The sequence below is a fragment of the Monocercomonoides exilis genome (genome assembly GCF_001643675.1).
Source record: "Monocercomonoides exilis strain PA203 chromosome Unknown scaffold11-1913109, whole genome shotgun sequence".
Lineage (NCBI taxonomy): Eukaryota > Preaxostyla > Oxymonadida > Polymastigidae > Monocercomonoides > Monocercomonoides exilis.
This window is the reverse complement of record NW_027150556.1, coordinates 509,544-535,558: the sequence shown is the minus strand read 5'-3', so window position 1 is coordinate 535,558 and position 26,015 is coordinate 509,544. Positions and strand designations below refer to the sequence as shown.

General features: G+C 34.9%; 8 protein-coding genes across 8 annotated transcripts; 3 read left to right on the top strand and 5 right to left on the bottom strand.

Annotated features, from left to right (window-relative positions):
- Positions 1–184: 184 nt before the first annotated feature.
- MONOS_10424 (putative retrieval of early ER protein Rer1) lies at positions 185–1,113 on the top strand (the record flags this gene model as incomplete). Its single annotated transcript, XM_067862874.1, has 4 exons — positions 185–340; positions 420–476; positions 566–626; positions 709–1,113. The coding sequence occupies 4 exons, from the start codon at positions 185–187 to the stop codon at positions 1,029–1,031; spliced, it is 597 nt and encodes a 198-aa protein (XP_067731538.1). The 3' UTR covers positions 1,032–1,113.
- Positions 1,103–2,096, bottom strand: MONOS_10423 (uncharacterized protein). Its single transcript, XM_067862873.1, has one exon. It carries the CDS (start codon positions 2,054–2,056, stop codon positions 1,274–1,276), a length of 783 nt encoding a protein of 260 aa, XP_067731537.1. The 5' UTR covers positions 2,057–2,096; the 3' UTR covers positions 1,103–1,273.
- Positions 2,097–2,099: 3 nt separating this feature from the next.
- Positions 2,100–3,806, bottom strand: MONOS_10422 (putative Eukaryotic peptide chain release factor subunit 1-2). Its single transcript, XM_067862872.1, has one exon. The coding sequence runs from the start codon at positions 3,772–3,774 to the stop codon at positions 2,326–2,328; it is 1,449 nt and encodes a 482-aa protein (XP_067731536.1). The 5' UTR covers positions 3,775–3,806; the 3' UTR covers positions 2,100–2,325.
- Positions 3,807–3,956: 150 nt separating this feature from the next.
- On the bottom strand, positions 3,957–6,144 carry MONOS_10420 (putative Transmembrane protein). Its single transcript, XM_067862871.1, has 4 exons — positions 5,973–6,144; positions 5,862–5,924; positions 5,701–5,792; positions 3,957–5,622 (listed from the first exon to the last, which is right to left on the bottom strand). The coding sequence occupies exons 1-4, from the start codon at positions 6,064–6,066 to the stop codon at positions 4,360–4,362; spliced, it is 1,512 nt and encodes a 503-aa protein (XP_067731535.1). The 5' UTR covers positions 6,067–6,144; the 3' UTR covers positions 3,957–4,359.
- A 497-nt stretch (positions 6,145–6,641) lies between these two features.
- MONOS_17268 (putative 4Fe-4S single cluster domain) lies at positions 6,642–7,244 on the top strand. Its single transcript, XM_067870171.1, has 5 exons — positions 6,642–6,666; positions 6,729–6,738; positions 6,786–6,874; positions 6,934–6,995; positions 7,044–7,244. Exons 1-5 carry the CDS (start codon positions 6,651–6,653, stop codon positions 7,086–7,088), a joined length of 222 nt encoding a protein of 73 aa, XP_067731534.1. The 5' UTR covers positions 6,642–6,650; the 3' UTR covers positions 7,089–7,244.
- MONOS_10419 (uncharacterized protein) lies at positions 7,094–8,710 on the bottom strand. Its single transcript, XM_067862869.1, has 6 exons — positions 8,604–8,710; positions 8,356–8,552; positions 8,201–8,288; positions 7,899–8,031; positions 7,763–7,840; positions 7,094–7,707 (listed from the first exon to the last, which is right to left on the bottom strand). Exons 1-6 carry the CDS (start codon positions 8,699–8,701, stop codon positions 7,642–7,644), a joined length of 660 nt encoding a protein of 219 aa, XP_067731533.1. The 5' UTR covers positions 8,702–8,710; the 3' UTR covers positions 7,094–7,641.
- A 49-nt stretch (positions 8,711–8,759) lies between these two features.
- MONOS_10418 (putative nucleotide diphosphate sugar epimerase family protein) lies at positions 8,760–11,316 on the top strand (the record flags this gene model as incomplete). Its single annotated transcript, XM_067862868.1, has 6 exons — positions 8,760–8,782; positions 8,863–9,398; positions 9,520–9,726; positions 9,835–10,073; positions 10,317–10,448; positions 10,569–11,316. The coding sequence occupies 6 exons, from the start codon at positions 8,760–8,762 to the stop codon at positions 10,959–10,961; spliced, it is 1,530 nt and encodes a 509-aa protein (XP_067731532.1). The 3' UTR covers positions 10,962–11,316.
- A 3,474-nt stretch (positions 11,317–14,790) lies between these two features.
- MONOS_10694 (uncharacterized protein) lies at positions 14,791–24,075 on the bottom strand (the record flags this gene model as incomplete). Its single annotated transcript, XM_067863165.1, has 1 exon — positions 14,791–24,075. The coding sequence occupies one exon, from the start codon at positions 24,073–24,075 to the stop codon at positions 14,791–14,793; it is 9,285 nt and encodes a 3,094-aa protein (XP_067731531.1).
- Positions 24,076–26,015: the final 1,940 nt, after the last annotated feature.

Sequence of the window (26,015 nt, the reverse complement as noted above, 5' to 3'; positions counted from 1 at the left end):
TTTACAAAAGAAACAAACAACTTTTCACAGTTTTCCCAATTTATTTTTTCTTGTGGTGTTTTTTTGGTTTTCTTGTTTTAAAAAAATGGTATGAATAATTTGCAACTAGAAAAGAATATAATTTTCTGATAACAAAAAATAACCCTTAACATTTTTCGTTAATTTGTTTCATCAAGAATTTTGCATGAATTCGTTTTCATCATCTGAATCCAAAGGGAGAACACAAATTTCAGGGCTTTTAAAATACTTACGTCCACAATTTATAATGGATCAATTGACAAATAAATATGCTTTGCGATGGACTGTTTTCATTCTTTTGATATTGATTTATTATCTTAGGGTTTGCTAAAAAATCATAAATTTTTTTTTATTAACAGTATATTAAAATATTTTTTTTATTTTATGTTCTTTTGTCGCAGGTGTTTGTGTTGAAGAAAGGATTTTATTTTATCACATATTTTTGGGCAATCTCAGAGGTTTGCTTCATTTTGTTAAAAGTGCCAGTGCATGTTTTTTGATTAACGTTTTTTCATCTTTTTCTTTATCGCTTTTTCGAAATTTGTAGATTGCATTGATTGTTCGTTTTTTCACTCCAGATGATCCAATTGATAAAGATTTTACTGGAGGTTGTGATTGATTTTCTACGCAAATATTATGTCAAACTGAGTTTTATTTTATAATGTGTTTTCCTTTCCTTTATTGCTTTAGAGTTAATTCTTCCTGGAGCTGCTGCAGACACCCCAGCTGCAAGTCAATCAGGAAGTGATGAATATAGACCTTTTATTAGTCAGCTTCCTGAGTTTAAATTTTGGAAAAAAAGCATGGCAGGAATTTTAACAGTGCATTTTCTTGTGTTCTTTCCAATTTTTGACATCCCCGTGATTCCATTTATTTTGGTCATCTACTTTGTCTGTTTCACCATAATTGCACTTCAAGCACCAATTAAGCAGATAATTCGTACTAAGCGTCTTCCATTCGACTTTTCTTCAATTAAGCAGAAGCATGCAGAAGCTTATGCACATTCTTCTTGAATCTTTGTATCTCACACTATTATTGTAAATCTCATTTTATCTAACAATTCACTCATCTCACACTTTCAATATACAGAATTCAGAACTTGACTATTATTCAACGAATATGAATTGAATGTTATTTGTAAAAAAAAAATCAAGTGTGAATTATTCTTTGCTCATTTTGAAAGGAAGAAAAATATTTATCTTAAGAATCCTCTTATTCTTCGTATTATTGTTTTTATAACTTCTCATTATCTAATTTACCAGATTCCGAATCCGGGACGAAATCCTCCGAATCCAAAGCCAGGGAATCCTCCGAAGCCATATCCGGGAAATCCACCAAACCCGAATCCAGGAAATCCTCCAAAACCAGGATATCCTCCGAATCCAAAGCCTGGGAACCCTCCAAAGCCATATCCTGGAAATCCGAACCACAAAGACATGCCATCATCGTCATCGCTGTAGTCTTCATTCATTCTATTGAAATTTCCATTTGGTGATCCACTTAAGCCATAAAGGCAAGGATTGTAACAGGGAGACAATGAGCAACAGAGGGCATTATTCGAAGATGGTCTGTTAAAGCGTTGATCCTGTTGCGCATCTTGGAAAAATTGACGTCGCATGCTATTTGGATCGGGAAATTGTGCATTTCTACGCGACATTGGCTCTGGAAGTGGCTCTGGAAGCGGTTCTGGAACTGGTTGTGGTTCGTCTGGTTTTTTGGGGAGCTTACAATCATATAGGCATTCGCTTGATTTAATAAAGCATTTTATAGCTGTGTTAATTGTGCAATCTGTGTAGCAGTCGAACCATTCCCCAACTGTTGCATTTATCCCAGTCAAATTCTTTCTATCGCGAACTTGAACTCCGCAAATAGGCATGCAAATATCACTAGCTTTCTCAATGCAATCGTGTAACTGTTGCTTGCATGATCCATCGCAATCAAGAACTTCCTGCATCTTTGGGGAGAATACATTTCGCCTTGGAGAAAAGCGTTGAGAAAACCCAATAGAAACTAAACACAAGTAAAAAAGCCCGTTCATTAAATTCAAGATTAAAATATTATCAAGACATGATTTATGTATACAATCAGTTTAACTGTTTTTAAACTTTTCGCATCACAAAAAACAGAAATATATTTTTGGGAAAGATCTTAATTTTTTTCAGTTTTTTTTAGAGAATCAAAATTCAAAGCACTTTAAATTTCTCATGAGAAAAATAATTAAGTGACGTGATAATAATTTCATCGGAATAGATTGCGCTTTGTAGATCACAACTATCAGAAAGAAATGACTATACATCCATTGATATTTCAAAAATACGATGAAATATCATCATCAAATGGATTTTCTTCCATAATTTCGTCACCAAAGAAGCCAGCATCAGCTGCAGTGGATGAAGCTACAGATGTTGAAGAAGATGATGAAGAAGATCCAACAGCCTCATCGTCATCCATAAGTCCAAAAGACTCATGGGCATCAAGTGTTGAAAAGTCAACTTTGTATCTCAGCAACCCACCAATTCCACCAAACCCTCTGCAGAATTGAGAGCCTTCGCTGCTTCTGTTTGTAACGAAGTGAAGAGTGCATCCATATTTCTTGTAGTTCAGCACGAACCAGTCTGTGAGCTGCTCTTTTGACACAAGCACCAGCTCGACTCCTTTTTCATGGAAGAACGAAGGATCCTTCTGTTGCGCTGGAGTAAGATACACAACCGAAACATCCCCAGTCGTCGGATGTCGCAGCTCAATTCTATCAACGTCCAGGTTTTCCCACATAATTAATTTTTGGACTGCTCCCATTTCTAATCCTGCGATTGTATCACGGATTCCAAACACAAACTTTCCAGTATCTTGTCCGATTTCGTCGAAATATTGTTGAAGAAGTGCTTTTTCTTGCACAAAATGGACGTTTGATAATGTATCAGAAGCCAAATTAATAGCCTGGTTAAATCCGTTCTCTCCTCCATATGCAACATCAACAATCTTAATAATTTTGGCTTGGAGACGCTGATCAAAGGTCTCGCTCTGAGAAAGCTCAGTCTTGAAATCAGCAGAACCTGCAAGAACAAGTCCAGCAACATTAACTTTGTCATTTGTGATAAAGCATTGAACTGAAACTTCTGCAACTCGACGCACATAATTGTGACGCTTTTCCATTCTCAGACGTGCAAAACGAACAGAAGACTGTCCTCCACGCCCATGTTTCTTTGGCAAATCAACAGTAAACTGGGTGATGATGTTTCGTGTGTTTCCTTGCAATGTCCCAAATAACGCACCATTACCATCCATAATAATGAAACCAAACTTGTCATCTGATTCCAACAAAGTTCCAAGCGGCTCAGTGTGGAATTTGTTATCGCACAAATAGAGAGAAGTGTTGATTGGTTTGAATGGTTCAAAATCAATTGTGATTTTCTTTGGCCCCTTGTCTGTAGAAATTGTTCCGCAGAAAATGCACAGTCCATTTGGTGGGCATTTGTTATAAAGCTTCAAACGTTGTTGAGTTGACACAATTGCTTCAAGAACGCTTAATCGATTAACTCTACTTTTGATGTTTGATGCTGTACCATATTCTTCTGTAAGCATAGTTTGAGTTTGTGACAGTTGAGTTTTTGGTGCCAAAATAAGAGAAATCATGCTAGTTCCTTCTCCCTTTGCATTCTCCAATGTTTTTACTAATTTCTTAATTCTCCATTGCTCAATACTTCTTTCTTCTTCATCTAGTGAATCTAAGCCGCTTCCGCTTCCCTTTGAACTCATGGAAAATGATGCGTTTAATTGGCACTGATCTGAAAAATAATTTAGATAATAGATATTTTCCTCTTCTAAAAAAACTGAGACAAAACACATTTTGATTAATGAGCATGCTTAAAAATATGTTAATGATGTTCATTAAATTTATTATCATGAAAAATATTTATTAATAAGAAAAAAATTCATTGTTAATGCTATACAAATATTTTATTTTTATTTTTTTCCACTTGAACTTACATATTTTTAAAATGAAAATGAATCTACTATAAATATTAGAAAACAAGCAACCAGCTACAAAATGAAAAATAATATCGCTCAAAACTCACGAAATAATAGCCATGAAAATATATATCTGGACTTAAAGATTAAAACGTTTGAGAAATAATCAATCCAACAAAAATGAGAAACAAAAAACGACCGTTGCAAGCATAGAATTAGAAATTAATAATATTTCCAATTAACAGTACACTCCAAATGAATGCTCATTCTCAATGAAAAATGAACATCCTTGTCAGATAACATAAAAGTCATCAAAAGCATAAACAAATATGATCAATAAATATAAATATTTTCATATGAAGTGATTTCAATCTAATGTGCACTCCCTCCTGTTTCACCTCTTGCAGCACGCATAACAAATTGGATAAACGAATAAATGAATGTTCCAACGCCATATACAAGCGCTATCACACAAACAACATCATGCGACCACCAGCCAGAATATGGAGTCCTTTGCTCCATTCCACACTTCCGCTTCGAAATTATCTCAAACAGCGGAGGTATGATCGATATCAAAACAATGGCAAACAGCCCAGAGAACTGTATGATGAACCCTAACACAGGGAATAAAATCGCCAAGATAAAAGGAATGACAGAAACGCCAAATCGGAAGATGATGGGACCAGCCTTTCCCAACTTGGTTTGAAAGCTGACTGGAAGCGAAGACAGCAGAGAAAAGCCGACAGTGCCTGCAGTGATAGGGAAAGACGAAAGCGTGCTCATCATCGGAAACAGCATCACAACAATCTTTATGATATTCGACCACCACGATCCTTGAACCAAGCCTTGCTCTGCACTTCCCCCTGCCCTCGCCAAAGGCTCAAACCCCTTCTTCCCAAACATCGCCCAGTTGAGCATCACAAACTGCAGCACGTCCGGCCCCAGCGCTAGCGCTATGATTGAGGCCACGCTGCCGTAGATCAGCGCCGAGGTTGCGATTGCACCAATTGCTGCCTTGCCGGCATTTTTCTTTGATTTCAGAGGAGTCAATATACCAGGGATGTTAAATGCACAGTTGAGCGCTACAGAAGCCGAAGAAAAGAGGGTCGGAAATCCTGCCATTTGAAACGACGCCCAGTTCGGAAGAGACGGGTCCTTTGTCCATGGCGACCCTCTGAATGCAAAAGATATAATGCACGAAACAACAATTAGAGTAAAAGCCACAAAACGATAGATTGTGAAAAAGACTTGAACAAAGCTAATCTTGCTAAGCTCGAATATCTGAAGGATGCTTACGCAAACAGCAAAAAACACCACGCACAATGAATAAACGAGCCTGCATTGTGAAGTTGGATCACTTTCAATGATGCATTCTTGTGAAGATGAAAGAATGTAACGACTCATTAAATTGGCTGTTGTTGACGAAAACACTGAGCAATATGCCCAAAGCGTCCCAAAGCAATAGCAGCAGAGTATGATTGCGCAAGCGATTTGTCCCCACTTTCCTGTGAAAATGAATGCAAATTTTGAAAATTCGATGCGCTTATAAGTAAATTTGTTTAAATTTGATGTGTGGAAAGCTCCATTTTCTTTTGAATATGAGTATCCTCTTGCTCTTGCTACAACGTCAAGCGTCTTGTACGAAAATTAAAATTAAAAGAAAAAAAAAATTTTTTTTTATCTTTACTAATAGTATTTTTAGAAATTTCAAACCCATATAGCACTCAATCCAGAAAACACACTGCAAAAGAAAGTCATTAGCAGAGAAAATATAAGTCCTGAATGATAGTACGTATGTGGTATTGCTGGAAAATACATTTTATTTTTGTAAACATAAAACCATTGAATAAAGAATCTAATTTCAACTTTTCAACCGAAAAATCCAGTCCCTATAATTGCGTTAATCACCATTCCGTAACCAGAAAAATCACTTATTGCTTTTATACAATTGAAATGGCTCTTTGAAAAAAATATAAACAGCAAACGTTTGATATTTGATGGAGGCTTTTCATCTTCTGCAATATAATCTTTCATTAACAATATTTCCTCATCTTCGTTTAATGAAACATGATAATTCATTTCACTTTTTTATAAAAGAACCCCAATAATGACTTCTTTGGAAATCAAATAATTTCCCAAATACTATTTGATTGGCTTATGGGATACTTGAATAAAGATAATCTCGGAGTAATTTTACCACAGAAATATTTAATTTTTGTAGCACAAAATAAGAAAACTGAATTATTACAAAAGATTTCATGATTCGGAATAATATTTTCGTAAATGAAAGTGAAATAAAAACTGATTTTTCAAAACATTTCAATATGAAAACTTTTTTTTATAAATCATTGACATATCGAACAAAAGAGAAAATTCTCGTACACGAAGACTTAAAAATCGAATTGAGAATCCAAACAATCAAGAATTATCCCATCATAATACTTATATCACCTTGAAAAGGAAAATTGCTTTTGAATGTGAAAGAACTCCGAAAAAATATGTTTTATAAACGTTCGTTTTCTTTTTTGGGAAAAAAAGAATATGATTAGATATTAAAAAAATTTTTTGTGATTATTTGGAAAACGATGACATGTTTTGTATGAAAAAATGCGTCAAATCAATGCAAATCATTGTCATTTTTTTGATAAAGTTTTAGATATAGCATGCCAAAAATTACTTGTTTGTGCTTTTGTTGAATATATCTTTAAATTGATTTTTTATCTTTTTTTGAATCCCTCAAGGTGTTGTTGAGTATGCGTCTTTCTTTTTTTCGAAATTATAGCTTTTATAAAACATAGCCAAGAAACGTGCATTGGGTGCGGTGTTTGTGCTAATACTTCACCTGATCATTTTGAGCTTGATGAAACTCCGAAGAGTCATTTTAAAGGTTTTTTGATTATATTCCCACTTTGATTGTGTATCTTAAAATATTTTTTGTGCTGCAAGATGGAGACAAAGATCAGGTTGTGGAGGTGAATGATTCTGATCTTGCTGATATTAAAACTGCTGTATGATCTTTTATTTGTTCTTTGAGTTCAGTTTTTCTTCTTCTTCAGGCTGATCAATGCCCAGTTGCTGCAATTACCGTTGAAGATAAGTAAATGAATTGTTCTATTTTTTGCATGTTTATTGGATACACAATTGTTTTTTGAAAACAGCTCACTACACAACCAACTTCTGGGAAAGAAATAAACATTTTTTGCTCAAAATAATTTCCCAGCTAAAGACAATGTTTAAAATAACATCGTGAAAATAAATTATAAAGACATTAATCTTAGAGCGTTGAAGCTCAAATTTCAAAAAATCAAAAAATCAAACGGTTGCAAAACGAAACATAAACTTATTCAAAACAACAGTAACACATAAGAATAACAACAAATATGATGGATAAGTGAAAATATCACAAACGCTTAAATGAAAAGAAGTAAATTGCTGTTGTTAATCAATAATCTCCAAGAGCCATTGCCGAAATTGGAGGAATAATCAATCGAGTAAAGAAGTAAATTCGAAATAAATCAGAGAAAAAAACGGTCATCATTTGAAATGAAATGAAAACGGAAAATGAAATGGCATTAAACATTCATTAACATTGAAACGCAAATACAAGAGAAAAATACAACTGAAAATTGAAAAAGTTAAGAAGAAATTTAACATTTATTTAATTTCTGCAAAGTCTCGCTTCTTACTAATGCAAGGAGAAAAAAGAACAGAAAGTCCAGCCTAAATTATTAACCAACATCTGTAATTAAAAATAATTCAGATATTGTAATCAAACCTTTACCAGCATCGGAATTGAAACCCAAAAGAAAACGCATGGAAATACTTCAATCCCTCGTCTTTTCAAAATAAAATACTAAAATAAATTTCAATTAATAAATGATTTGGTTTTAAGCAATAAATGCGAATCAAACCATGAATGGAATTCCAATTGAAAAGTATGAAAATACAAGACATGTTATGGCAATCAATCCAATTGATCCAAATGAAAGAGGATCAGGAAGACGACAGCCGCCATGATGATGAATGTTTAAAATAAGAGTATTTCTGTAGATCAGCATTCAAAAAGTCACGAAGGATGAAAATATTAAAATTCATCATCAAATTTTTTCACAATAATGAAAGAATTACGGAAAAAGTCCACGAATGGTAATTTTTCAAAAGAAAATATTTTTTGAGCAATGAAATATCATAATGAATAATATGAAACTCATACCCAAATATCTTAGATGTGAAATGTTCGGATTTGTCGCAAATTATATTATAAGTTGCATATCTTGTTTCAGAAAGTGCGGTGTTTGAATCTGAAATATAGCGAATGAGTTTGATTTTTAAAGTTTAAAATAAAATATTAATAATTGTTGCGCTTACAATCAAATCGAAGTCCAGCATTATTTGGAAGAAGAGAAAGAGATTCGTTTGTTATGTTTCCATGGCACATGCAAGAAATATTTGACATAACAACCGCTACACATTTGTCGAATTCATATTTATCTGTATGCTCCAGTTCCTTTCGAAAATTAAACTGAATTTCAAACTCAGTATCATTAATAACATATGGTTGGTTTCTTTATTTCAGCAAATTCAATAAATCGAAATGGAAAAGACCAGCTACATACTGTGGGCGCGTTATGGAATCTACATTATAATTTCTAAGATCAATTATGCAGCTAGTGAATTGAAATAGAAAAAGCGCCAATAACAAATTGAAAAACATTAAAATGATGGTTTTTAATCAACCATATTATAATTTATAAGAAAAAATTGTAATTCAGATGGATGAGAAACCGAAATGGCTGTTTGAATTCGTTTTTATAAAAAGTTACGTTTATCAACAATTTGTTATATGCAATGTTTTTGCAACATTTTCAATTTTAGAATTCTTGGAGGACTTGGATTCATTGGAAGAAATCTTGTAAGATTTTTGATTGATAATGATTATGCAAGTAAAATACGAGTTGCCGATAAGGCAAACATTAACGACATTTATATGACCAATTTTTATCGCGCATATTTTAAACACCCCATGATTGAAATTGTTCAATGCAATCTTAACAATCCTTTACAAGCTCCACGAGCTTTTGCTGATGATCATTTTGACTTTATAATATGTTTAGCTGCAGAAACTAAATATGGACTCCCTGATGCATCTTATAGACAGAATACTTACGATGTGGCGGTTATGGTAGCTCGATATGTTGAAGAGCATAAGCCAACGAGATTTATTTATGTTTCAACGGGTCAAGTTTACAAAAGTTATTCAAAAGCTTCCCAAGAGACATTCACCATTAAGCCTTGGACAAAGCTTGGAAAGTTTCATTTGATGGCTGAGGAACAAGTCATTGCAATGGACATCCCAATTATTGTTCTGCGTCCAGCAAACGTCTATGGACCTGAAGACATTTATGGATTAGGTATGAATTTCTTTTGCGGTTACAATTTAATACGTCACTTTCTAAAATATTAAAATTTTTTAGGTATTTTGTGAATTATGATTATTTAAAATTTCATTTTTATCTTTTATCTTTTTTAAAGGTCCTCGTTTAGCTCAGTGCAGTATATGTGGAACCGTTGGTGAGCCTTACAAAATGAGGTGGGGTGGAGATCTTAAAGTCAACACTGTTCATGTCCGTGATTTAGCAAATGTGATCGTGCTTTGTTGTGGAATAGATGAAAAGCAGAGGGAATTTGCTTCAACACTTCACAAGCAAGTGTTTAATGTTGTTGATAGAAATGATACAGGTTTGATGTTGCTTTAGATATATGAGAGTGTTGTTTATTCAATTTTTTTTGTGATTAAATGCATTTATAATTTTGGCTAATGTGATAACATACTCCTGAATATCTTAGATCAAACAAAACTAGGGGATATATTTAGAATTTTGCTTCGTGTCAACGTGGAATTTATATCTTCTGCAAAGTCTTTTCTTTCACACAATTTTGCAAACTCAATCTTCTCGTCACTAACATCTGGAAGCTCAAAGCCTGCAAAGCCACCTAATCCTGCTGTACAAAGCCAGACTTCGGAATTTCCTGAACTTAGCGCTGAAAATCAGAGGCTAATGCGTAACTGGGAAGAAATGTGTAATGTTTGCGTTTTGAATTGCATGTGGATTATGAAGAAAGAATTCTTCTTCTTCTTCTTCTTCTTTTTTTTTTTTTGTTCTTATAATAATTTTTAAACAAATTGCTATATTTTCTGTTTTTCATTCTTCCACTTATTCTTCAACTTTTCTGTTGAAATTTCACAATCTTTATCTCTGTCTATATTTCTCCTTTTCTTCATTGTGCAAAATATATTCTTGTTTCTAAAATTGTTCTAAAATTTGAAGATTGCATCCATTACAATTCGGCCGCTGCCAATCTTACCAACAATTCCAGATGAATTATTGGACAACAATAACATGTCTATTTCTGGAGAAAAGCTGTCAACAGTCTTTAATTACAGATTTTTGCATCCTGTTGTATGACATATTATTACATAGATGTTGTGATAATTTCTTCTTTGTTTTTTTTTTTTAACTCACTTTTTGAAAATCATATCTTTCAATATGAATGCATATTGTCAATTGTTTATCATACAGATTAATCCTGTTCTTGTCAAGGAAGCTCTTGACGGCTTCATAATTCAAGGAGTATTTCCAATACCAAAGGATTACCCCCGTCCTTATCCTCCTTCAATCCCTTCATTTGCGACTTCATTGTCAAAGCCTCCCTCTAATACTGCTTCTGTTTCTTCTTCCTCCACTTCATCTTCTTCTACTTCATCTGCTTCTTCCTCTTCTTCCACTTTATCTCAATCATGTGTTTTGCATTCTGATCCTGCATCTTCTACTTCTTCTACTTCTTCTACTTCTTCAGATTCTTCAGATTCTTCATATCCTTCAAATCCTTCAAATCCTTCAAATCCTTCAAATCCTTCATCTCAAGTTCAACCTCCAAAAAGTGAGGAAAGTGAAAAATCAGAAGTTTTGTAAGTGTTGAAAAAACTCAAAATTTTTATGATAATTTTTTATATCATGATTGGTTTTGTTTTAATTTCATCTTTCTTTACTCGGATCCTTTGCAACCATTTGTTGTCTCAAACAATAATTCATATAAACTTGTTTGTAATTAAAGAGATCGCAATTTGATTTTCTTCAATCTTCAAGAATGCATATTTTTTTATTGTTAATTGATAATCAATTTTTACAATTTTCATGAGATTTTATCTTTAAAATATCCTCAGAAATAATTCAAAATGAGAATATTTACAATCGAATGAATAATTTTGCAATCGAAATGATAGTTTCTTTCGTTTTCAAAGGAAAAATATTTTTTTTCAGAAAAAAATTTTTTTGTTTGCGAAGAAATGAAAATTTCCAAAATCTACTTATGAAGTTTGTGAAGTCTCTGACAATTCAATAACAATCCCCACATTAATGGAAAGTCGTCAATTCAAATAAAATAAAATAATAATATTAATATTAATATTAGTAATAATAATAAACAGGAATTAATTGAAAAAAGGATGAAAAAAAATTGTTTATTACAGGAAGAAATCGTCATTCTGATAAATATATATTCAAACATCTGAAAAAATGAGTAATTTTTTTTTGAAAAGACTAAAATGTTTAATTATCTAATACAGACATTGCCGGACATCGGGACAAGATCGATCAATCGCAGAGAATAATCTGTTTAATTTCATCAATAACAACTCACTTCCTCATTAATGCTCTGAGAAAATTATTATAAAAATCTCAGAGAAATAGGGTTTTGAGTTTCTCCGACATTTTAAAAATTATTTTTTCTGAGCATTAATGAGGAAGTTATGAAAGCCTTGCATATCAGGTGAGTTGTTATTGATGAGACATGTTTTGAGGGAAATAAACAGAATTATTCCTCTTGCGGTGATTGAGAAATCGATCTTGTCCGGTATTTTGTGCGATGTCCGGTATTTTATGCAATGTCTGTATTAGAAAATTAAACATTTTAGTCTTTTCAAAAAGAATTACACAAAAGAAAAATCTATTATTATTAAAACAACTCATTAAAATAAACCACATATTCAAATATCACATTAACAGAATTTGTTATTCATTCAAAATAAAAAAATGATCACATTTGTTAATTTTCACTTATTTCCATAAACGGATATTATTTTTTCATTCATTTTTTATAATTATTTGTCACAGAGCTTGTTGGGTGTGAATATTTGAAATCATTTATATTATAGGGGTGTTGATTTTAATATTGTTTTTTTTTTTTTTTTTTTTTTTTTTATTTTGTCATTAGCAACAAAAACATCCTTCAAGTGAAAAAATAATGTGAAATATTCCAAAAATCTGTGTTGGAGAAATTTTCGTTTCATAGCTATTAAGGATTGCCTTTTCACTTTTCAACGATAATTTCTAAACACTTTCAAAAACATAACTTTTAACAAGTATTTTTGAAAATAGAAATACAATTTCATCAATTATCAAGCTGTATTTAATAAAAAAGTCAAAAAGGAAAGAGGAGATTTTATCTATGAATTTGTGCAGACATTAAAAGATCGTTTTTCAAGCTTGTTTTTGATGTGAAAAATATTATTTTTTCTGAAAAGGTCCAAAATTGGAGAATCTTTATTTTCAACCTTTTCATTTAACAAAAGAATCATCAACAAATTTTTGTGTATTTCAGTTTTGAATGATTATATGAAAATTTCAAAAAATAGAGATTAATAAAAATAAAAAATGTGAAAACCAATATTAAAAAAATATAATTAAAATATGAATAAGTTTTTTTTATTTCAAACTTAAAAAAAACTGAGAATTAAAACCAAAACACAATAATTGTTATTGCAACACTAAAACTTAATCGAACCCAAAATTCAAGATTGAACAAAAAAACTTTATATGGGGCTAAATATTTCGCTTCAGGCATTTTCATTGAAAAATAATGCACTTTTCATTGACTATTTTCTATCAAAAAACACAATAAAAATATGTCGATTTTTTGAAATTCATGAAATGTCAGAAAACTTTATGCTTTGATTTCAACGATGCCTATTTGCGGATATGAAAATCAAATTTATTTTGAAATCTGAGAAAGCGAAACAAAGTTATGAGCGAAACAATTTTTTCATGCTTCGTGCATAAAAAGCTTGAAAGTCCGTATTTTCCTCCACATTGAAAAAAAAATACCGGGTAAGATCGTTTTCTCAATAACTGCAAGAGAATTGACCTGATATATATCCTCAAATGCAAATATTATCACATCAAACAATCATAGCACAAAACAGAAATATTTGAGCTTCATGTCATGATAGCTTGAAATAATAACTCATATTTTGAGGATAATCATCGGTATATTTCCTCTTGCAGTTATTGAGAAAATGATCTTTCCTTAAACAGTCTCATCGGGTTCAATCACATCGTGTTCAACACAATTTTCAGTGACGATGTGAATGATTATTTTTAAATAAATTCGTTTTTTTCGAAGTGTTGATATTTCAAACGTTGTTTTTCTTTGACTAAAAATTTTTCTTTTCTGTGAAAAATGTTTGACATTTCTTTCATGTGTTTATGTTTGAGATTTGTTCATTGAAAATTTTTTCAACAAATGGGGGAAAATATGGACTTTCAAACTTTGAATGCACAATGTGTTGAAAAATTGTTTCACTTGTAACATTTTTAAACATAAACAGATTTCAAAATAAAATTGATTTTCACATCCGCAAATAGGCATCATTGAAATCAAACCAGAAAGTATTGTGATATATCACATATGTCAAAAAATGAACCCATTTTTATAGTGTTTTTTTATCAAAAAAAGTCAATGAAAAGTGCAATATTTTTCTATGAAAATGCCTGAAGTCAAATATTTTGTCCCATATGAAAATCAATTTTATTTTGAAATCTGTTTATGTTTAAAAATGTTATTAGCGAAACAATTTTTCAACACCTTGTGCATTCAAAGCTTGAAAGTTAGTATTTTTCCCCATTTCACTTTTTTGGGATTTTCATTCTATCAAACAACTGTCATCTAGTTGAAATTATGAAATTAAAATTTCGACAAATTGATTGAACTACAATAAAAGGACATTTTTGTGTTAAAAATTTGTATATTCCTGCTATTTCCGAGTTTAAGGGTTGATTACAACTCAATTCAAGCCATGATATGAGATTTGAATAAAACTTCATGATAGTTATGATATGAATAAAAAATAATCATTCAGTCATTTTTAATTTTGATCAATAGGTAATTATTAACCGGACACATTCATAATTTCTTAACATTGCATTTTTAGCTAAATATTTTTGGTTGAAACGAAAAAAGCGGGTACCCCTAAAGCAACCTCTTGCAGAAGAAATTGCAAAAAGTTAATAAATCATCGAAATGGTAATAAAATTTTATTAATTTTTTTATCGCCTTATGTTAGATTATTGGTTTTTTGGTGCACATTGTTTATTGAATACATTTATAAGTATATTTTCAAAAGCATCAAGATCGAATTTGTTCCCTGACCTGCAATTAACCTTTCTTGCCTCTAACTTCAACTTCAAAATTAAAAAAAAAAAAAAAAAAAAAAAAAAAAAAAAAAAAAAAAAAAAAAAAATAAATAAATAAATAAATAAATAAAATAAAAATAGAAATAAAAATAAGCTTATTTCAACAGAAAGAAAAGAAACGAAAACAACAAGAATTTGAGTTACACATTAAATTCAAATATTACAAGAATATAAAAATGAAGAAGGGACTGTTGTGCGAACAATTCGGAAAAGCACTTGAAAATGATCTTTTTGGCTGTTTTCTCTTTTTTGTGATTCACGAGCAGCTCTGTCACTGCTCCGAGCTCATCATCTGCCCAGTGGACAGCCTTTGATCCTCAACAAAGCTGACTGCTTCATAGTCGATTGCATCAGACACGGTGAGCATGACTGTGCCTGCTGGGAAATGCCCAATGAACTCCCGCTTCAGCCCGACCAGCGTTGGCCTCTCTTTTCGGTCAACCGAAAGGCACTCCTTTATCACTTCGCAATAGCTCGTCTCAATCGTCTTGCTTGTGTCGGGCCTTTCTCCTCTCACAATCTTATCTCCTGCAACCACAGCCTCATACTCCCCAAACGGGATCTGCAGCGTCAGGCTCTCCCACAGCATCATCCCAATCGAGAATGCAACAGTCTTCTTCGTTGCATGCGTCTTTGCGCCATTCAGCAGCTCTGGCGCCTTCCACCTCAAACACTCTTTTTTGAAGTCATCCTCTTCCTCAAATGCTGAAGATGGAGGTGGTGAACCTCTGCCATTTTTGTTGATGGTTGAATCATCCGATGAGGAAGTGATAATGGTGGAGGATGAGATGGATGAAGAATCTGAATCATCGTCAGAAGAAAAGTCTGAATGCATCACAATGCAGATGACCATATGCTCTGAGAAGAGCACAATGTGAGGACTCAAATTGGCAAGAGAAGAAAGAGGAACTTCCATTTCATCAAATGAATGAAGCGCGAGATTAGCCACCCAGAATAGAATCTGAGCAGCCATCAGCTCCCTCTCCTGAAGAGTGCCAATCGTCATCTCCTTCTTCTCATTCCTTCCATGAAGCAGCATGAACAAAGAATCCCTCAGATCCACAATCAATTTCTCATGAGGCGATGAGCAGGCCATTGCATCCACCAGATTCGACATCGATGATGTAGTTGGGCACAAATCTTCAATTTGCACAAATGTTGTGTCCGTGTCAGTGGTTGAAATTGTTGAAGTGGATGAAATAGAAGGCGAGGGCGTTCTTTTTCTAATTTCATCATCATCTTCATCTTCTTCAACCTTTTCCAATGCCCATTCTGGAATCTCGTCTGAATCTCTTCTCAATATATATTCTGTGGAGCCACTTTCAGCCAGCAGATACTGTGATGATTCTGAGTGCACTAAGCTCTTTTCATACACCCTCTTCTTTGAAAACTCTTCGTTCTTCTTTTCTGCCTCTCTCTCAACTCTTTTCCACTGCTCCTCAGGTGACATCTCCATTGTCACCATCTCAAACGCCTTTGGATCCTTCCTTATCGTGTCTTTCACAATCACTTCCAGTTCTTTAGCTCGTTTCTTTGCCTTTCTCCATCGAACAATAAAAGCAACTGCAACGATTAGAACAATTGATAAAACAATAGTCATAATAATTGCAATCAATTCCCATGATGACTTTCCCTCTTTTCTACCTTCCACAAGTTTATCGTTTCCACTTCCCCGAGTTTCACTTCTGTTTTTCAGGATGAATTCTGTTGTGAATGATGGTAAATTGGATTTTCCAAATTGAATGCACATGCTCGCTTCAGCTTTATTTTCCATCACTTTGAGCAATTCCAAAGAAATTGTTGAATGGACTTCATTCTCTGACACACAGTCTTCTTCATCAATTCCTTTTCTCACGATTTCCTCTTCATCTCCTTCTTTCATGCTTATCTTCACTGACAAATTGCATGGCAGAAGCAGCTTCCCATGAATGATCAACTCCAATTCACCTGATGGCTGAGTTGCATTTTTCACATCTTCAAGAACAGGAATAAAGAAGGGGGACGCTCTTTCAGCTGCTATTCCTCCCAATTTGCATCCTTCATCCAATATCCACAACGATGTGTTTTTCTCCATTCCATCTCCCCCTTTCAAACTCACCACGTTCAATTCACCATTCCCTGTGCAGATCGCATTCCTTCGAACAGATGGATATCCCTCAATGGATGGATTATTGTTCTCAAACTTTCCATTTTCAATCGCCAAACTACCTCCACTCACCCACAATCCACCAGCTTTGCTATTTTTGATTGCTGTTTCTTTCATCTCCACTTTGCTATTTTCAACATCAACCAATGACCCATTCCACCCACAGATTTCTTTCCTGTTCATTTTTCCATTTGTTTCTTCTCTCCCTTCTCCATTCCCTTCTCCATCAAATGCACATGCCTCAATCCTCACTGCTCTGCCTTCTCTTATCTGAACCATGCTTCCTTTATCCTTCGAATTTGTGCATTTGCCAAATGAGCAATTCAGAACACTCACATCTTTTTCTGCTCCTTCAATCTTCATTGAACTTCCTCCTTTCATCAATGAAATATTATTGGCTGCTATTTCTTTCATTTCCACTTTCGCTTTGCCTCCCACCACAACCACATCGCGTTCACATTCAATGTTTGTGATGATCGTCTCAACCACTTCCACTTTTGACTCTTCACAAAATGAAAGCAATGATGCCGATGAATGAAGATTCATGAATGCTGAATCAAATATCCTCAGCTCTCCTCTTTCCACATTCACAATTGAACTGTTCACTTTTAATTCAGTTTCGGTTGAGCAGAATTCACATTTTTGTATCTCCATAGATCCGTTCTTCACTTTCATAAGGCAATTGTGTGTTGACTCAAATGTCTCTTCAAACTGAAATGAGCATCTCTCCACAGAACATTCATTTATAAACTCCATGATACAATCCTTATCAGATGATTTCTCAACCTTGGAGTTCAGTCTCACAATCGCCTGTGCCTTTTTGAGTGAATTTACAACCAGATCCCCGATCACACATTCCTTTGTCACAGTCCCTTCTCCATCAATAAGAATCGCATTCATCACTCCTTCTTGAATATGATCAACTGCACAGTTGACACTGGAACAAGGACTGTTCTGAGCTCCACACTGTCTGCCATCGACCCCTTCTCCACTGACAAACGCCTGAACCCCACAATAGATTGAAACAAACGGAATCAGATTTTGATTTATCTTCCCTCTCAAATCGCTCCCACATATCGAGTTCTCTGATTTCAGTGAATCCTGCGTGAAGTCCAGAGAGAACAGTGTTTCATTGATCTGGTCCTCAATCGAATAGCATTTTATGAACACATCCCTACCCACAAATGCATCATTCATTATGAATCTGACGCTTTCCATTCGTAATCCAAGACCCATAATCCCTGTTTCTGCAAAATCCGCCTTCTGGTCTACCCCATCAACCATCAGTCCTCCTCCCTTTCCCTTCGCTGCCGAACACATACACATCACCAACGAGCATCCTTTTATCTTTAGACCGTTTCCTTCACTCTTCACACACGCTTTCATCCCTCCTCCTTCTTCGCTCCTCTCACTCTTGCAATTTGTCATCGAACATCCTTCCAGCTCACATCTTATCCCACTTTCAGCACATCTCACATTCACAACACATGCCCCATTTCCTTCGTTCGTAATGTTTTCAAATGTAGATATATTCACAATCATCTGCGGGCTTGAAATAGCTATTTCCCTGTTTCCCCTTCCTTTTTCCTTTAGACATTCAGCTATTCCATTTGAATGATCATTCTCGATAATAGTCATAAGGCTTCTTTCGATCACTCCAATATTTGTGATCTTCACATCCTCAACAATTACATTGAGCACTTCTGGAGTGAAAGCAATGAATCCTTTCAATTCATTTATCCCATTCACCGCGCATCTTTGTATTAAAATATTCCCTCCATTCACTCTCATCAAGCAATATCCTGCTGTCTCTGTCAATCCTGTCAATGAACCAAAAGAGCAATCAACAACTGTCAAACATGCATTTGTTCCAGAGGATTCTATAAACACTTCATGATGGGTCGTGATTGTTGGCTTGGTGAATGACACATTGACAAATGACAGGCTCACATTCGATGATATCATTGAACAATCATTCAGGTCATTCTCATCTTCGTCACTTATGATCAAAGCTGTCCCTTTCTTTGTCCCTTCAATCACCACTTTTGGTGACTCTAAAATTGATGATGAAATAAAAGAAAAAGAAAATGATATTGGATGGCTCAGCAACCCCGATCCAATAATGTGGATGTGTGTTTCCCCTTCTTCAAGTGTTGAATATCTCAGTGATATCAAGCGATCAATCGATGAACATGGTGCTTCTGAATACCCACACCCACTGAAATCTCCTCCTTTCTCCTTCGAAACAAACCCATTCCCACTCCAGTTGCTCCACAAATACACAACAAGTGGAATCACATATCCCTCTCCTGCTGTCTTCCTTTCCCATCCACACAACTCATCCAATAAATCCAACTTCTCTTCAGTTATCTCCCATTTCAGTTGTTCGTTTGGCATTATCTCACTCAGATCCCATCCTGAAACAAACACATTCTTCCCTTTCCAGGCATTGCATCCTTCGAATATCATTCCTTCAAGCACAGTTGATCCCATTTCTTCTGCAAATCTCACAAACATCCCTCCTCCAATTCCTCTTCCCCCTTCCTCTTTATCCGTTGATGGCACTCCACATCCATCAAACTTCATATTTTTCATCTCCAAACTTCCTCTCTCTCCAACAGATATCATCACCCCTCCTCCTTTCATCCCACTTCCACCTGAGCATGTCGATGACAAATTGCATCCTTCAATATTCGCGTTCCCCATCTCATTGATTTCCACATTCAAGCATCCTCCTCCACTCCCACCTGCCACTTCCACTCCACTCACACCGATGTTCCTCATCTCCAATTCCGTTCCATTTTTCATCATTATTGGTGATATTCCATTCATTGTCATCATCACTTCCTCTTCTATCACAAATCCATCAACAATCAGCTTCCCTCCTTTTTTGTCAATAATGCTGTATCCAATCATCCCATTTGTCAGTGCCTCCTCTGCAAATGAAATGGAGCAGTTTGCGATTGTAAGTGTTGACAGCGATGAATAAATAAGTGCCTTTCTTGCGTTTTTCAGAGGAGAATCCACAGAAAAAGTGATATAGCTGACTGAAAGCGAACTTGTGCACTCAATAAACCTTTCTTGGTTTGCTGATCCTTCATCACTCACCTCCACTCTCATCTTCTCTTCTTCCACTGATTCTATTTTCCCTGATAGGCACACATCACATGAAGCCACTTTCACTTCACTTTTAATTGATGATTCAGAAACAACTTCGATTATATGAATGCTTATGTTCGCTCTCTCACTTATGCAATAGTCAATCGTCAGACACCCAAACTTCTCGAATCCACATCGGCTGTGATCCAATGACCATTCCCCACTCCCATCAACAATCAGCTTTGATCCCATTGAACACAAATACACAAACAGCGGAATCACCTCATCTTCATTCCCATTCTCAGTCCCACTCAGCTCCAAAACATCTGTTGGAATGGCACTTGCATCAAATAGTGCAAATGATGTTGCATTCACTTTTGTTTCAAGCAATATCCCAGAATTGCAACTAACAAACACATCCTTCCCAAACATTGCGATGTTATCTGCATCAACTGAAAACTTCACACCGCCCTCTATTTTCAATCCACAATCTCTGCTCCCCATCTCAACCATCATTCCTCCGCCTCTCCCTTTTCTTTCTCCCAAACCATTCGCTTCACATCCATCAATCACACTTGTCCCATTCACAACCACACTTCCTTCTCCTTTCACACTTGCATGTATCCCCCCTCCTCTTCCACAGCAGCTGCACCCTTTGATATTGCATCCTTCAATCACAATTATCCCATTCTTTCCCTCATCTCTTTCTGCCCCAACTTCCCCATCCATCCATCCCCCATCTCCATTTCTCTTTTCAACGTTGCTCACATTGCATCCCACACACACCACAGCATCCACCCCACTTGCAAACTCAACCAACGAGTGAACTCCAAACATTAAACTTTCTTCAATCACAAAACCTTCCATTTTCAGTTTTCTTCCAATTGCCCTGACAAAGCTGCATCCAATTGCATCACCTTCTGTATTCTCTGAGGAGCAACAAACAGAACAGTCTGTAAGTGTGAGGAGTGTTGAGTTGGTTGAAATTAGTGATGTTACCCCTTCAAGATCTGTTGGAATGGAAAAGCTGATGTTTTCCATTTTGCATGCGCTCTGCACCTCAATCAAGAACTCGGATTCCAAATTATCTGGAATTTTCACGCTCACTTTCATCCCTTTTGTGATACAAAACACCTTCCATTCATATTCACCAATCATTGCAACCTCTTCCGCAAGCTCAAATCCTGAATCCAATTCAATGTTCTTGTTTGCTTCTGGATAACGCACTTTAGCTGCGTGAGTGATGGTTGCACACGGATAATAATCAAGTCCACAAAAGAGCGAGTTGCATCCTCCTAGCCCATTCTCTTTCGCCTTTCCAACATGTGCTGATCCCTCTATTTCATCCAAATACACATTCAGCGGAAATAGCCCCAGTGTTGGATCACTTCTGTCGAATCCCACCAGCTCGTTGAATGCTATTGCGTTTCGCTGAACATTCAGATTTGTTGTAGAAATTGTCCCGATTGCAAGCTCGCTTCCATTCACAAACAGATAATTTCCGCCAGATTTTGCTGTACATCCTTCAAAGTTAACTGAACATATTGAAAAGTCAAATGAATTTTCATCCAAATACAGCATTATCCCTCCTCCATATCCGCTGCATTTGCATCTGTTGAATTTTGTTGTTTCGCCTTCTGGTGTTGATGAAATCCCTGCTCGCAACTTGCTTGAAGACGATGATAAATCAATCTTTATCCCACCACCACTTCCATCCACGCACTCACAATCTTCGATTGTCACATTCTTGACCACAAATGTCTCCCCTTCTGCCACACTCTTTGTCACAACCACCCCGTCTCCTTCAGTCAACTTCACATTCGTCACTTTCACATTCGCCAACATACTCTCTTCAGATACTGCGGCTTGCAGAAACAGCGTGGATGAGGAGGATGAAAAAGAAGAAGATAGATCCGGTTCAGAGAACAAGGGTTTTGAGACATTCATATTAATGATCTCCACATCAGCCATCGACAGCTGCGAGAGTGACACCACAAACACTGACGAAGAAATCACATTTCCTGAAGAAACACTCGTAGTGATCACAACATCCTCCAATGAGAGAGTCCCACTTCCATCAGATACCACAACCACACTTGGCGAAGAATCTGCTGTTGAGTTGCAGTCTACGTTCAAGTATTTCATTCTCAAATAACCTTCCGTCATGCTGAACAGTGCTCCCGACGAAGATGGAGCAGAAAGTGCACCTGTTCCAATCGAACTTTTATCTATGCCTGTTCCAATGACTGAAATCTTCTTTTCTCCAATGTTAATTGTTTCTGTCTCGCTTGCGTAATTCCCTTTCATCAGCGTGACGGACAAGCTCAACTGCATCACGCTCCGACTGACTGCAACACCAATGGTTCTGCACGCACTTGATTCATCAATTCCGCACAAATCCTCTTCATTTCCTCCACTTACTGCTACAAACCGATTAACTATCCCTCGTTTCAGCCAATCCTTTTTTGTTGTTTGATCATACGTCCAATCACTTGCATTCGAGTAATTACACGCATAACAAACTCTTGTATCGTTAGTGTTTGTAGTATAGCATTCATAGAACGGATTGGAAGCAGAATAGACATCAAAATAATCTTCAAAGTGCACGTCATGACCATATGGTGTGGAAGCAGTTCTGCACTCACATTCAGTGAAGAATAGAAAATAACAATAATATGAATCGCTTTGCGATGATGACTGATTTGGTGAAAGATGCAATCCTCCTCCATATGACGAAGCTTTACACGAAATGAATTGGATGCTCCTCATTTTGAATTGGACAGGTACATTACGACAATTCATTCCTCCTCCCCATTTGCTATCAATTGAGCACGAAGAGAAACTGCAGTCAAATACACAGGCACTTTTCCCTTCTCCATCTTCCGCTTCAATGCATCCTGTTCCTAAAATTAAAAAATTTTCAAGATAAAGCCCTCCTCCGTGGGTTTTTGCTTTGCATTTTTCGAATTCGCATCCTCTGATGCGAACGCATGCTGTTATTGACAAAGCACAAATCGCTCCTCCGACATTCACTTCTGTTGTGCATGAATTGAATGTATTGTTCTCGATCTTAAACGATTTCACACTTGCGCACAATATGCCACCTCCATCATAATGGGCAGTGCAATCATTAAATTTACAATGTGAAACAAAAAGTTCTCCATTTGGATGACCATACATATATATTGCCCCTCCACAAGATTGCCCGTCTTCAATTACTAAATATGTTCCTGTTGTATTTGATCCTATCCATTCGCACCATGTGAATGTATTTGCACCGTTGTCTGTTTCATTTATTCTCCCTGGTTGTTTCTTTTCCTCTTCTGTTCCGATGTGTTCAACATTTCTTGTTCGACAACACCCAACGAATGAGGTGTTTGAGGCAGTTAAAGAAGCCAAGGGATTGTTCAGTGAAGGAACAATCCCTCCATCATACACATCACAAACAGATGAGAATGAGCAACTTTGCATAAAACATTGAGTTTTATAAATTGAAGCAGTGGGAGATGAACAATCTGAAGGTTTTGTTGAAATGTTGAAGAATATCAGATCAGCAAGTGAAATACTCTCAATCAATGGAGAAGCCAGAAAAGGAGCTGAGGAGACGCAAAAGGAAGAAAAACACGAAAAACGGACAGAAAGAAGGCTTTTATAAGAAGCCTTGTTGATTGTGCCTTTCAATGAGAAAAGCGGAGAAATTTCGTTCGATAATGGATTTGATGATTGCAATGTGATATTTTCCAGCAATACACAACTCCCATGCGTTTCAAAAAGAGGAACTCTGCAACTCATTACAACCCTACAGCCTCTTAAAGCAGCTCGGCTTCCTTCAGTTCCACAAATTGCAGTCTTTCCATTCACAGATACCAATTCCAATCCACTCCATCCAACTGAAGCATTCTTCAAATCAAAACATCCTTTGATCATACATTCTCCTTCCTTTGAATTGAATTCCTTCAGAATTGTTGGGCGCCTATCGATAATCTGCCTTTGATTCTTCAAATTGCAATCCTTTTTGCATTCAGGTGATCCTCCTTCTTTGCTTTTCTCATTTTCGAGGATTTTCCTTTCTGTCTCCTCATTTTCATCTGCGAAATTGTTTTGCGATGAAAAAGACGATTCGCTGAGAATATCACCGCTGATTTTGCTTCTCAATCCTTCGTATGAAAAACTATTTCCTTGCGCAGGAATAAAGTTCTCATTATTGAAATTGTCACTTGCACAGATAACTTCAAATCCTGCAGACTCGCAGAAATCCTGAAATAGAATTTTGTGTCCAGCCAAAAGAAATGCTATTGCAATTAACAACATTTTTGATACGAAATGTAAAATTATTAATGATTATTTCTAATCAAATATTTTTCTTGTGGGTCACTTATTTTTGTGATAGTAGTCTATTTGATAAGATGGCGCCTTCTGAACCATTTTTCATGCAGAAGAGTATTTGCTTTATCACTGCAGAACAGATAACTGATTTTTATAAGGCCTTGACTTCCGTTCTTGGCTTTCTTGATGAAACTTCATTGAATTCGATTCAAAACCGTTTTCTTGTCTCACAAAAAATTGTAATTATATGTTATGTGATGCTCAAAAAAATATTGCAACGAACGAAGTTTGCGTAAAAGCTATGTACTCACTCTTTCCAATGCTTTTGGGTTGTTTCAGTTCGCAAATGAGTCTTGTGGAGCAGCCTATTCGAAAATCGCAAAATTATTCTCTTGCCGTAAGGAAAATAAGAAATGAATTGCAATAAAATTGATTAAAGCGTATTTTCAACTTACAGGAATATTAATGCAATATATTTCTCCAAAGTTAATTTTACTTGTTTCAATTCTGTAATGAACATGATTTTCGTTTAATCTCATTTCCCACTTACATCCAAATAACAATTTGTTGATTTGCATTCAATAAAATACAAAAAAATGTTAATCACACGTTTGCTAGAATGAAATCATAGAATTTCGTGAATAATTTATAAATGTATTATGGTCCTTATAAAATGATCAGTTATTTTTTTTTTTTGAAATTTCAATAAAAATATAAATTCGTATTGATATTTTGTTTTGAGAGCATCATAAATTTGCTCGATACGAAACACAATTTTTCAACTTACAGTTACAAAAAAATAAAAAATAAAAAATTTTTAAAAAATAATAAAAAATTCTTTCATTTAATAACTTTTCTTTCTGATAATTCAATCATGTTTTCGGAAAAAAAAAAAAATGGTCAAAAAAGATTAATATTTATCAAAAATTTATTTTTTAATAACAAAAATAATACATTCCACAGAAAAATGGTATTTAATTTTCGGATTTCAATATATTTCCATACAACATTATCGAATCTTTTTTTACGATGTTTTTAGCTTTCGAAAATTGTTTCATGAATTGTTTTTCATTTTTTATCTTTTTTTTTAATTTTCTTCATGTTTTTGCTTTTTATTTAAATTTTTATTTTGATACGATATCAGAATAAGTTTGGAACTTATCGAAATTGTTTTAAAAAAAAGGATATGTTTATCGAAAATTCCATCTTTTGAACCATAACGAAATAGTCAAAGATTCTTTTTGATTTTTTTTTAACGATAATCGTATTTGGATTAATGCTGTAAAAAATATGCAAAAAAATAGAAATGATTTTCATATTTTAAATGACTTTCTCCAATTTACAGAAGAATCAGGCAGCATTACTATTACTGAACCTTTTAAACTTAAAAAATTAATTGTAGGCCATTTTCCATTCTTGAAATTTACGCATTGCATTTTTGATGGTATTTTTTATTTGCTTTTCTAGATTCGAAATCTGAAAAATAGAGTACCTGTTAAAGGCCTCCGTTCAGCCTCATTTTCGTTAAGGTCTTTGGTGTGTGAGAACTCACTCTTATCTTTGGAGGATCTGCTTTGCTCCTTTTTGGGAGAAAGGCAAGAGCAGACTTTCTTTGAAAAGGGAAAAGCAGCACTTCGAAGAATTAGTGTTCCTGGGAAGGAAGTGGAATGGTCTCAGCTCAAATATCTGGTTGTTGCGCATAATAGCATTGATCATATAGGCTCAACTTTAAACCCAATATTTTCATCTATGAAAAAGCTCACAACTTTGGATTTGCATTGCAATAAACTTGCGTTTATTGGTGACTTAAGTGCTTTATCAAATCTGTCGTTTCTTGATTTAAGCTTCAACAGTCTAACTGTATGAAATTTTAGATTGATTGCACTTTTCTCTAAAATTTTATATTAGTCATTGGATTTCCTCAA

Bases quoted from the DNA above. Each gene is read 5' to 3' on its own strand.
- MONOS_10423 (XM_067862873.1), bottom strand. From the start codon at position 2,056: ATGAACGGGCTTTTTTACTTGTGTTTAGTTTCTATTGGGTTTTCTCAA.
- MONOS_10422 (XM_067862872.1), bottom strand. From the start codon at position 3,774: ATGAGTTCAAAGGGAAGCGGAAGCGGCTTAGATTCACTAGATGAAGAA.
- MONOS_10419 (XM_067862869.1), bottom strand. From the start codon at position 8,701: ATGTTTTTCAATTTGTTATTGGCGCTTTTTCTATTTCAATTCACTAGC. The intron at 8,032-8,200 runs GTATGAGTTTCA...GCTGATCTACAG, and splicing joins TTCACATCTAAGATATTTGG to AAATACTCTTATTTTAAACA. The intron at 7,841-7,898 runs GTTTGATTCGCA...AATTTATTTTAG, and splicing joins CAATTGGAATTCCATTCATG to TATTTTATTTTGAAAAGACG.
- MONOS_17268 (XM_067870171.1), top strand. The intron at 6,875-6,933 runs GTTTTTTGATTA...TTGTGCTGCAAG, and splicing joins TCCGAAGAGTCATTTTAAAG to ATGGAGACAAAGATCAGGTT. The intron at 6,996-7,043 runs GTATGATCTTTT...CTTCTTCTTCAG, and splicing joins TTGCTGATATTAAAACTGCT to GCTGATCAATGCCCAGTTGC.
- MONOS_10420 (XM_067862871.1), bottom strand. From the start codon at position 6,066: ATGAATTATCATGTTTCATTAAACGAAGATGAGGAAATATTGTTAATG. The intron at 5,925-5,972 runs GTTTGCTGTTTA...ATTGTATAAAAG, and splicing joins GCCTCCATCAAATATCAAAC to CAATAAGTGATTTTTCTGGT. The intron at 5,793-5,861 runs GTTGAAAAGTTG...TGTATTTTCCAG, and splicing joins TATAGGGACTGGATTTTTCG to CAATACCACATACGTACTAT.